Source organism: Bombina bombina, chromosome 3 (genome assembly GCF_027579735.1).
Source record: "Bombina bombina isolate aBomBom1 chromosome 3, aBomBom1.pri, whole genome shotgun sequence".
Taxonomy (NCBI): domain Eukaryota; kingdom Metazoa; phylum Chordata; class Amphibia; order Anura; family Bombinatoridae; genus Bombina; species Bombina bombina.
Genome location: NC_069501.1, coordinates 1,127,136,768 through 1,127,149,131, shown reverse-complemented (window position 1 = coordinate 1,127,149,131; position 12,364 = coordinate 1,127,136,768). Strand labels below are relative to the sequence as shown.

General features: G+C 42.8%; 1 protein-coding gene across 1 annotated transcript in view; it reads left to right on the top strand.

Annotated features, from left to right (window-relative positions):
- Positions 1 to 11,579: 11,579 nt before the first annotated feature.
- The window catches only part of CDK8 (cyclin dependent kinase 8), a 399,753-nt gene continuing 398,968 nt past the window's right edge, over positions 11,580 to 12,364 (top strand). The window contains exon 1 of the mRNA XM_053708497.1: positions 11,580 to 11,866. Within this exon, the coding sequence (XP_053564472.1) occupies positions 11,739 to 11,866 (128 nt within the window). The 5' untranslated portion in view covers positions 11,580 to 11,738. The remainder of the gene's footprint in view (positions 11,867 to 12,364) is intronic.

The following is a 12,364-nucleotide window of genomic DNA, read 5'->3' as shown; positions in this document are numbered from 1 at the left end:
CGGCGGCACAGAAACAGGTTGAATTGGCCTAATTCGGCCAATAATAAATTGACCCCCCAAGAGCACACTGTTTCCTAGAGCTTGAAAAAGGCCTTCATGGGCTGAAACAGTTTGCTCTATTTTTTTTGTCTCTGAACGGCTTTCGTAGTCAAGGTGTGTAGGCATGGGAACTGCAGCGCAAATTATTTGAACACACGCCAGGAAACCCAGTACGCTACACGGACACAGCACGGAAAAGGTGCTTCTGAGGGAGACTGCCTTTGATGAACACCACAAAACCTCTCCGGTGTAAGACTTAAAGGGACACTGAACCCAAATTTTGTTTTTCGTGTTTCAGATGCAATTTTAAGCAAATTTCTAATCTCTGAGGAAGCGCATGGGGGCATGCGTGGAACATGTTAGATAGTTGAGCTGCTGTCACAGCTATCTATAACTTTTTGAATAAACTCTATCAAGCATTGGCATCAAATCCGGACTGGCTGCTCTTTTTTGTACAAAATTTCTAATTTACTCCTATTATCAATTTTTCTTCGTTCTCTTGCTATCTTTATTTGAAAAAGAAGGCATCTAAGTTTTTCTTGGGTTTAGAACTCTGGACAGCACATTTTTTTTGGTGGATTAATTTATCCACCAATCAGCAGGGACAACCCAGGTTGTTCACCAAAAATGGGCCGGCATCTAAACTTAAATTCTTGCATTTCAAATAAAGATACCAAGAGAATAAAGAAAATTTGATAACAGGAGTAAATTAGAAAGTTGCATAAATGGTCATGCTCTATCTGAATCATGAAATAAAAAATTTGGGTTTAGTGTCTGTGACGAACCAAGGTTATCCAACCCTGCGCCAGTCACTTATTTGGCACAGAAAGGGTTATCAGACCCCTTCTTCTCTCACTGATAGGTCACAATCTAGCCACACCAGGCCAGCTTGTGATTTGGTGCAGGGGTGCAAGGGTTAACAACACTCTCCAGTCTGTACTAGACGTAAAAGAAATTCCCCAAAACTCCTTTAATGCCACCCACACAAGCTAACTACAATATCTCAGCTGCCACCACTTAAAATGTATTAAAGGGAAAATCCTAAAGAAAAACCCAGACTTACACATTAACTCTCTGAGTACAATTTAGCAGAAAAATAACCTAAATTATACAGTTCTAATATTCCAGTCTCTTTCAGTAACGTGGTTCAATTATTAGACAAAGGCCAAACTTAATAAAAGAATTATTTATTATGCCAAAAAATATTATGCACAATGCATTATTAATAAAAGTTGGTACAAATAAAATGGCACATTAGCAAACAGTGTTTTAAAATAAAAAAGGAGAAAAACAGAATTGAATACTTTCCTAGTTTCAAGATCTGTGCCAGGGGCTGGCATGAAGCGATGGATTCTTAGTCTGTAGAACAGCTCCCCTTGTAAGAATGGCATCTCATAGCTGAAAAAGACTCTTATACCTCTTTTCCATAGATCAGGTTGCCTGACCACACCCTCCTGGGCAGGCTAAGAAACCCCCCTGTCTTTAAACTCATATAGGCATTAGACCAATGTCCTTTTATTGACCTTATCAGGATGTGGGGGAGAAGCACTGTGGTATCTCTGGAGCTGACAGATTGACTCAATGCATACACAATAACATTTGGAGGAAGGTGTTTTTTAGAAACTATTTATGATGGGTTCTGGCACACCAAAGAAAACCCAAACAAACCCAGTGCACAGCTATTTCTAAAAAACAAACAAAGGTTCTTAGTTCACCACTACACAGAATTAACCCCTTTCTCAGCTAACTCCTGAGGTATTCGTGACACCTCCCCCAATAAGAGACGCAAAAGGGGGTGGCTACAAGCCACTCCAGCTGCGTATCAAAGAGGACACTCCTCCTGGCGTGAAAGACCATCAGCGTTACCATGCATACTGCCCTTTTTATGTTGGATGGTAAACTCATGTTGTTGTAGAGCTAGGCTCCACCTGAGGAGTTTACCATTTGAGCCAGCTACCCTATGTAACCAGTGTAAGGGGTTGTGGTCAGTTATCACTGTAAACTGGCGTCCATACATATAAGGCTGTAGCTTTTGCAAGGCCCAAACTATAGCAAGGCACTCTTTTTCCACAGTGGCATATGCCACTTCTCGTGGAAGTAATTTCCTGCTGAGGTACAAAATGGGGTGCTCCTCACCTTTCTTATCCACCTGACTCAGCACAGCCCCTAGCCCATAGTTGGAAGTATCCGTTTGCATTACGAGTCTCCTGTGGAAATCAGGGGCCTGTAGTATAGGGGAGTCCGTAAGGGCAATTTTCAATGAATTAAAAGCCCTGTCACACTCAGGGGTCCATTTGACTGTTTGAGGTAGGCTTTTTTTTGTTAGGTCTGTTAGGGGTTTGGCTATGGTACTATAGTGTGGTACAAACTTTCTATAGTACCCTGCGGTACCCAGGAAGCACATAACCTGTTTCTTTGTCTTAGGGATGGGCCAGGCCATTATGGCTTCAGTTTTACTTGGCTCGGGGCGCAGTACCCCTCCTCCCACCAGGTGACCCAAGTACTGGACCTCCCCCATGCCCAGCTGACACTTATCTGGTTTTATAGGTAGCCCAGCAGTGGCTATTCGGTCCAATACACTGGCTAAATGTGTGAGGTGTTCCTCCCAGATATCACAGAACACTGCAATATCATCCAGGTATGAAACAGCTTGCCCCTCTAGCCCCTCCAATAAGTGGTTAACTAGCCGTTGAAATGTGGCAGGGGCATTTTTCATCCCAAAGGGCATCACTTGGAATTCATATAACCCAAAAGGAGTGATAAAGGCAGACCTCTCTTGTGCTTCTGGGGTCATAGGGATCTGCCAGTATCCCCTGCTGAGATCCATGATACTAAGGAACTTGGCCCCTGCTAGCCTGTCCAGTAGTTCATCTATGCAAGGCATAGGATAGGCATCAAATTCAGTCACTAAGTTTAGCTTTCTGTAATCTACACAGAACCTAGTGGTTTTGTCCTTTTTGGGGACTAGTACTACTGGGGAGGACCAGGGGCTGTGGGACTTGCAAATCACTCCCAGCTCTAGCATCTCCTCTATCTCCCTTTTTATGTCAGCACTGACCTGCAAGGATACCCTGTACGCTGTTTGTCTGAGGGGATGGTGATTCCCAGTATCTACATGATGTGTGACTATGTGTGTCCTGCCAGGCTTCCCTGTGAACACGCTATAGTAAGGCCTAAGCACCTCAGATAGCTGATGCTGCTGATCCCTAGTTTAGTGGGCACTAATCTGGGCAGCTTCTAGGGTGTTGTTTTTTCTGGTGGGGGCCAGTAAATTAACAAGGGGGTCAGTCTCATGCTCTTCTCCAGGCAAACTACACACAGTTAACACGGTGGGTTCTCTGTCATAATAGGCTTTTATCATATTTACATGATAGATTTTCTGCCTTTTACCCTCCTCATCCAGAGACACCACATAGTTCACATCATTCATTCTCTTTAGGATAGTAAATGGACCCTCCCAGGCAGCCTGTAGTTTGTTCTGTCATGGGTATTAAAACAAGCACTTTCTATCCCACATCATACACTCTCTCTCTGGCTTTCCGGTCATACCACTGCTTCTGCTTAGACTGGGCAGCCTTTAGGTTTTCCTGTACCTCCCCCACTAGGCTATGCATTCTGTCCCTGAACCTTATTACATAGTCTACTACCGAGGTCTCTTGAGCACCCAATTTCCCTTCCCACTCCTCCCTGATCAGATCAAGGGGGCCACGCACTCTGCGTCCATATAGGAGTTCAAAGGGGGAGAAACCAGTGGATTCCTGGGGCACCTCTCTATAAGCAAATAGGAGGTGCGGCAGGTAACGCTCCCAGTCCTTCCCCTGTGACTCCACAAAGGTTTTGAGCATCTGCTTCAGGGTCCCATTAAACCTTTCACACAAGCTATTGGTCTGGGGGTGGTATGGGCTAGTCACTAGGTGTTCTACCTGCACCTTTTTACATAGACTCTGATCAGGGCACGCAATTTATATCCGGCCTGATGCAGTTAGCATTTCCTTAGGGAAACCTACCCTTGCAAAGATACCCAATAAAGCATCAGCCACTTTATCAGCCCTGATAGATGACAGGGCCACCGCCTCTGGGTAGCGTGTCGCATAATCCACTACCGTCAGAATGAATCTTTTCCCTGAACTGCTTGGGATAGCTAGGGGCCCTACTATATCCACAGCCACCCTCTCAAAGGGCTCAGTCACCATGGGGAGGGGAATTAAAGGGGCACGTCCCACCTCTCCAGGTTTCCCCACTTTCTGACATGCAGGACAGGAGCGACAATAATTAACAACATCAGTACCCATCCCCGGCCAATAAAAGTGATGGGACAACCGGGCTTTGATTCTCTGTACCCTTAGATGTCCTGCCATAGGAATTTCATGGGCCACTCCCAACAGTTACGCTCTAAACTGTTTAGGTACCACTGTCTCTCAGCTAGCCAGGGATCCTGTCCCCCCACTGGAATGGACTCCCGGTACAACCTCCCTTTATCCCAGTACACTCTCTCTTTATCAGAGTCAGCAGGCAGCTGCCTAGCTAGGTCCCTGTCCCCTGGGCCTGCTGAAAATCCTGACTCTGACCAATTATTAGTGACTGTGCTGTTTGAGGCCCCCCACCTTCCTTATCAGTGTTCTCCCCTTGGTCTGAAGCACCCCCTGCTCCCTAATCTGGGCAGACTGCTGTCGGGTCACCACTGATACAGAGGGGTCCTCCTCCTCTGGCACTACTTCTACACACTTTTGGTACTTAGGGATGATTGGTTCACACACCAACAGACTGTCATTCTCATTCAGCTCTCTCTGTCAGTGCATCCTCCCATATTTTCACAGGGCCCTACAGACATGTCTGGTTCAGGTAAAGGCTGCGTCACACACACCCTGCCCCCCTCCCCTTCAGCACATATCTGGGCATAGTTACACATGGTCTCCTGTACATTAGGACCCCTATCTTGTTTACCTAGGTAACAGGTATCATGATCAGGTATATACTGTGACAATAATCTACCCAAATCAGTACCAAGCAATACATTTGTAGGAATATTATCTGACACTCCCACATCTCTTAACCCTCTTCCTGCTCCCCAATTTAGATATACTCGTGCCATAGGCACTGCAGGTTGTACTCCCCCAATCCCTTTTACTGCTAGAGTCTTTCCAGGGATAATGTCCTCCGAGCTCACTAGCTCTGGACGTACAATAGTCACTTCTGCACCCGTGTCCCTGAGTCCCAATGTTACCTTATCTCCAACAGTAACAGGTTGTAGGTTCTCATTGGTACTTTCCTCTGGCCAGGTTACAAACAAAACCGAAGATGATAATCCTGAGGAGCGGCCTCCTCCTGCTGATGCTGAAGGTTTCTTCCTCTTTGGGTAGTTAGTGCTGATGTGACCCATTTTTTGACAAGCAAAACACTTGCGGGTAACTCCCTGCCCAGGTGCAGCACCCGCCCCTCCTTTCCCAGAGGGAGCAGACACACTAGATAAAGGTACAGCTGGTTTTGTGAAGGGGGGTCGTGCAGCAGCTCCTTTCCAGGTGGATCCCCCCTTAGAAAAGGATTTTCTCCCTTTCCCTGGTGACCTGTTGGCTGTGTAAAAATCAGCCAGCTCACCAGCTTCCAATGCTGTTATGGGTTTACGGTCCAAAACCCATTCTTGAACTTATGCTGGGCACAGCTGCATAAATTGCTCCTTCACAATCAAATCTTCCAGCTCCTCCATAGTGGCAACTTTTAATCCTCTGACCCGCTGTTTAAAGGCTGTCATCAAGTTTCCAACAGCTGTAGTATAGTTCTCTGACAAACCTTTCTGCAGAAAACGGAATTTCTTCCTGTACACCTCAGGAGTAAGATTATACCTCCTCTGCAGTGCAGCTTTAATGGAATCATAGTCCTGATCAAACTCTGGGGGTAGTTCAGCAAACGCCTCCAGTGCAGGACCTTTCAGGCCAGGGGTAAGGTACTTGGCCCACTGCTCCCTTGGCAACTGGAACTGTCTGCAAACTTTCTCAAAGCTACGCAGGAATACATCCACATCTCCATCTTTCTCCAGAGTGGGAAAATTCTCTGCATGCGGGAAGCAGGTGGGTCTCTAGGTTCACTAACAACAGGTGAGACCATCCCTCTCTCCAACCATGCAAGCTGTAGCTGATACACTCTCTCCGCCTGTCGTTCAGCAGCCTGTCTTTCAGCTGCCAGAGACTCTCTCAGCTTCCCTAGCTGCCTGTCTCTCAGCCACAGCAGCCTGTCTCTCATAAAATTTTGTAATCAGTTCCATGCGCAAACTTGTATCCACTGAGCCCATATGTTTAAGAACAGTTTGCAAATAACAGTCCAATGGATCCCCAGATCCTGATGAATTGCTGCCCCCAGCTGCAGACATCTCTCCTGAGACCTCAACTGGTGTGATATGGCTGTTATCATATTCAACAAGAGTTTGTATTAGTAAATCTTTGTTCTTCCAACGTGTTGGAATATCACGCTCCTGGCATAAGAGTGCCAGTGCTTCCTTCGTTTGTTGCCGATATAACTCCATAGTAAAAATAAAATAGAAAAGAAAAACAGCGAATAGGGAAGGGGACTGTTTGCAATATGTGACTATATAATGCACTGAGTATTAGCCTTTGGAAATTGTAAGAAACAATTTATTTTAGTACCGGAATTTTCACACTAGTAAATCCACAAGCACTAAAATCTAATAAAAAAAAAAAGATCTACACCGCTGCCCACCAATTTGTGCCGAACCAAGGTTAGCCAACCCTGCGCCAGTCACTTATTTGGCACAAAAAGGGTTATCAGACCCCTTCTTCTCTCACTGATAGCTCACAATCTAGCCACACCAGGCCAGCTTGTGATTTGGTGCAGGGGGTGCAAGGGTTAACAACACTCTCCAGTCTGTACTAAACATAAAAGAAATGCCCCAAAACTCTTTTAATGCCACCCACACTAGCTAACTACAATATCTCAGCTGCCACCACTTAAAATGTATTAAAGGGAAAATCCTAAGGAAAAACACAGACTTACACATTAACTCTCTGAGTACAATTTAGCAGAAAAATAACCTAAATTATACAGTTCTAATATTCCAGTCTCTTTCAGTAACGTGGTTCAATTATTAGACAAAGGCCAAACTTAATAAAAGAATTATTTATTATGCCAAAAAATATTATGCACAATGCATTATTAATAAAAGTTGGTACAAATAAAATGGCACATTAGCAAACAGTGTTTTAAAATAAAAAAGGAGAAAAACAGAATTGAATACTTTCCTAGTTTCAAGATCTGTGCCAGGGGCTGGCATGAAGCGATGGATTCTTAGTCTGTAGAACAGCTCCCCTTGTAAGAATGGCATCTCATAGCTGAAAAAGATTCTTATACCTCTTTTCCATAGATCAGGTTGCCTGACCACACCCTCCTGGGCAGGCTAAGAAACCCCCCTGTCTTTAAACACATATAGGCATTAGACCAATGTCCTTTTATTGACCTTATCAGGATGTGGGGGAGAAGCACTGTGGTATCTCTGGAGCTGACAGATTGACAATGCATACACAATAACATTTGGAGGAAGTTTTTTTTTAGAAACTATTTATGATGGGTTCTGGCAAACCAAAGAAAACACAAACAAACCCAGTGCACAGCTATTTCTAAAAAACAAACAACGGTTCTTAGTTCACCACTACACAGAATTAACCCCTTTCTCAGCTAACTCCTGAGGTATTCGTGACAGTGTTCCTTTAACACCCTTTGCTTGGTTCTTTGCTTGTACTGCATTTTTCCTTTTGTTTGTACGTTTGATTACCGTATACTAATTTGGAAAGTGCTACTTTGTTATGTCATTAAATTGTATCATTTTAATTTGATGTAGATTAAATGTATCTGTTCTTTTCTTTTTCTGTTTTTAGTTACTAATTTAGCAGTATTTTGCAGCGCAAAAGTATAATTCTCTCTAGTTTTAGGAGTATTTGTAGCTTGTTCACTGTCTAGGGGTAAAGGGATCCCCTGTTTTATTATACTACGTTGTTTTTAGTAACGTATCTACAGCGCAGTTTTTTATGTTTTTCCTTTTTGCACATATAGATAACATTGTGCTCATGCAAGTGGAGTTATTTAAGAGTCAGCACTAATTGGCTGAAATGCAAGTCTGCCAAAAAAAGTGAAATAAGGATTCAGTCTCCAGAGGATTAGATAAAAGGTAATCACAGAGGTAAAAAGTATATTAATATAACAGTGTTGGTTATGCAAAACTGAGAAATAGTAAATAAAGGTATTATCTTTTTAAACAATAACCTTTTTTGGTGTTTACTGTCCCTTTAATTCCTTTAAAAAGGTGACCCATTTAACACAAGCAATCATATCCCTGAATTCTGTTTGTAGCCAGAAATGTATCTTAACCATTTATAAATATATCTAAGGTACTGGCATGTACTACCTATTTAGGTAATGAGTTCTACAATTGAATTGCTCTTATAGGAAAAATACATTTATGATGACGGAGATTAAGTCTCCTTTCCTCCAGTCTTAAATTGTGACCTCTTGTCACCAACATTTTTCTTTGCATAAACAGAGCTTCCGCCATCTCTGTATACAGGCCTTGAATATATTTATTTAAAGTAATCTTGTCACCTCTTAAGCGCCTTTTTCTAGAGAAAACAGACCAAGTTTGGCTAACCTCTCTTTATAGCTTAAATTCTCCATTCCCCTTATTAGTTTTGTGTCCCTTCTCTGAACTTTTTTAAGTCTGCAATGTGTTTTGTAGAGATTGGACCTCAAAACTGCACTACATACGCAAATTGAGGTCTTACCAGGGATATAGTGACAGAAGTATGCTTCCTCTCTTGCATAAATGCCTCTTTTAATACATGCTAGTATCTTATTGGCCGTAGAAGCCACTGCCCTGCATTGTGCACACATCTTTAGCTTATTATCTATAAGTACTCCCAAATCCCTTTCCTCCTCTCTTGCTAAGTCTAGTTCCATTTAAGTAATAGGTTGCCTGCCTAATTTTACTTCCAAAATGTAGAACCTTACATTTTCCAGTATTAAATCTCATTTTCCATTTACCTGCCCATTCTTATAATTTTTGTAAATCTCCTTGTAAAGCAATTTCATCCTACACTGACCTAATGACCTTACACAACTTTGTATCATCTGCTATTTAAAGTGATGGTAAATCCTAGCGTTTTTGAAACGCTAGGATTTACCATTGGAACAAACAAAGGGGAGTATAAAATACTTCATGCTGAAAGCTCCTTTATTTGTTTGCAGCGTTCGCCGCACTGAGCTGCTAGGGCAGCACACAACAGAATGCTATTTGATTGAGAGATGACGTTTCCACCTCTTAGCCAATAGCCGTGCTGGAAACCCGTCGCCAGTCGGCGCCAAGCCAAATTTTTCTGCATGGCTATTAGCTAAGAGGTGGAAACGTCACCTCTGAGCCAAATAGTGTTCTGCCATGGGCTGCCTTAGCAGCTCAGTGCGGTGAACGCTGCAAACAAATAAAGGAGCTTTCAGCGTGAAGTATTTTATACTTCATGACTGAAAGTCCCCTTTATATGTTCCAATAGTAAATCCTATCGTTTCACAAATGCTAGGATTTACCATCACTTTAATACTTGCTCCAAGTCATTAATAAAAATATTAAAAAGAACAGGACCCAGCACTGATCCATAGGGGACTCCTCCGATTACACTTGTCCAATCTGAGTAAGATCTGTTTACAACTACTTGTTGCTCCCTTTCTTTTATTCAGTTAATTATCCGTGAGCTAACATTTTCAGCTATTCCCAGTCCCCTAATTTTGTACATTAATCATGTGGCACTGTATCAAACGTCTTTGCAAAATCCAAGTATATCACATTAACTGATTTCCCTTTATCTATACTTTTACTTCCTTCCTGTAAGGAATCTAATTAAATTAGTTTGACATGATCTATTTCTCATAAAACCATGCTGATTTGAACTCATAATTTTGTTTACACAAATATACTTGTTAATAGGTGGTGGTGATATAAATCACCCTTAACAATCACTTGTTCAAGGTGATTGACATGCCCTGCTCTCATGTAATTTGTTGTGCGAGAGAATGGGGCAGATGCTCTTGTGCAATGTTACATTTTTCCAATCGTTGCTGTATCACAGGTGACAATTCAGGGCAAACAGGTTCTCTTACTTGGGAACTTGTCTGTCAGCAATCTTGATACATTTCTCATATATGATTTAAATTAGTGGTGCCCAATTTAGCTGTACCCAGGGTAGATCAAACTATGCCTTTTGAGTTGTTGAAAAGTATAAATAGTATTGAAATATTTTTGCATTATATACTAGAGCCCTTGGGATGTCAAACATTAAAAATAAATCATGAGAACTAAATAGATTTCAATAGTGCACTAAAGGTGGCCTTAATGACAAAGAAAGGTTGGGAACCACTAGTTTATACATACTCAATAACAATGTATATGTGTGTGTGTGTGTGAACACATACAGATATTAATTATTTGCGCTATAACACATAGCTATTAGTAAAGGATAACACATTTACTATTCGTTTCAACAAGTTTGAATGTCATAATTTTTTTTAACTAAACATTATGTTACATAACTACTCACAAGATACATAGGGGGGTATTTTGGCCTTGACTAACTAGGCATGCAGGATTTAGGAGGGTAGTTATATGGCATGTTGCCTCTCCATCCCTATGTATTCAAACACTTAATTTATTATTTTAAGAATAATTCAGTGATCCCTGTCAGTTTACAGGAGGCATTAAACCTCCATGGCCTCCAGTTCTAAGAAATACACGAGGTAAACATGAGCTAAAATTGTTGAGGGTGGGTGAGGGCACATGCACACTTCTCAGTATTGAGAGCACTGGTTTTTCAAACCTGTCCTCAGGCCTCCCTAACAGTCCTGAGTTTTAGGATTACATTTGGGTGAGAGCAGATAAAAAAACAAGTTTACTAATCAGCTGTGCTCTAGTTCATATAATCTCAAAATCTGTCCTGTTAGGGAGCCCTGAGGACAGGTTAGAAAACCAGTGGTCTAGAGCAAAAATGACCATAAAAGGTATTGCTACCGTCACTGGCCGATATAAACCGTCATTTTACCCTCTCTGGAGCACAATTTTGCCAATGTCATTTCTATAGTAATCCCACAAACACAATGTGTAGGAACTGGTTTTGTAGGTGGATGACGCCTGTCCCGGGGCTCATCCTACATCCAGCCACTGCAAATGACAGCCAGACCGCAAATTCAATGGTTGATATGCGCTGTATTCCCACACGCAGTGAGTGCTCCGGCGTCCCCTGCAAACAGTAGCTGCCGGTTGCACATTCTTTATAAACCCCCAAAAGCTACGGCAATAGCCGTAGGTACTGATAGCGCTGAGCCGGCCGTCTAGATTACTCAGTCTTTTAAGGGCTGATGCCAGTTAGACGATTATAGAAACCAAGAAGACCGCGGCTATATCGCTCGGGGTTATCCGAGGTCCCATAAGCGACCCGCCGCCTCCTTGACTGTGTGCGCAGCTCCTTTTCGGGGCGGGGCTTGAGCATTTGCGACACTTTTCAGCAGCGGCTAGCAGTGCCTTGCGTACTGTGTGCCTGTTAGAGAGACCGGCTGTTGTAAAGCTGCAGCGGATCGTGCTGCTGCTCCCCTGCCTGCAGCACCCTCTCCCGGGCTGTGTATGCTGCGCCTCCCCGGTCTGACATAAACTGCTCAGGATGGACTATGACTTCAAGGTGAAGCTGACTGGTGAACGCGAGCGGGTGGAGGACCTGTTTGAGTACGAGGGCTGCAAAGTTGGCAGAGGCACTTACGGTCATGTGTACAAAGCTAAGCGAAAAGATGGGTGAGTGCGAGGCCCGGAGAGAAGCTGTTTTCTCGGCCTGTGTTATTGTTAGAAGTCTGTAATAAAAGTAAATACACTGCCTTGTGTAGCATTATTAAACCATAGACATTTTACAGTCAAATGCAGATTAAGTTAACACAGTGCCATGGTGCAGTATATTATTTATATTCATCCACTGGCTGCAATAGGGGAACATTATAGGGGGATACAAAGGTCTTGTTTTCTCTACAAGCTTTGGTCACAAACGAGTTTAGTCTTTTCCTGCTGATACATTGGTGCTAACTGTCCTCATAAATAAATATAGCAGTGCTGACATGAAGTATAGTTTATTAAAATTCTTTACATCCGTGCTGTCAGATCTGTTTAAAGGGCAGGTTCTATCTAGCCAAGCAGTATGAAGCTTAGATAACATGACCTTTATATTCAGTCTTTATCTCCTTCACCCTACTGCTGCCGTAAGATATAACATGTTAACATAGTTACCTTATTTTATAGTAA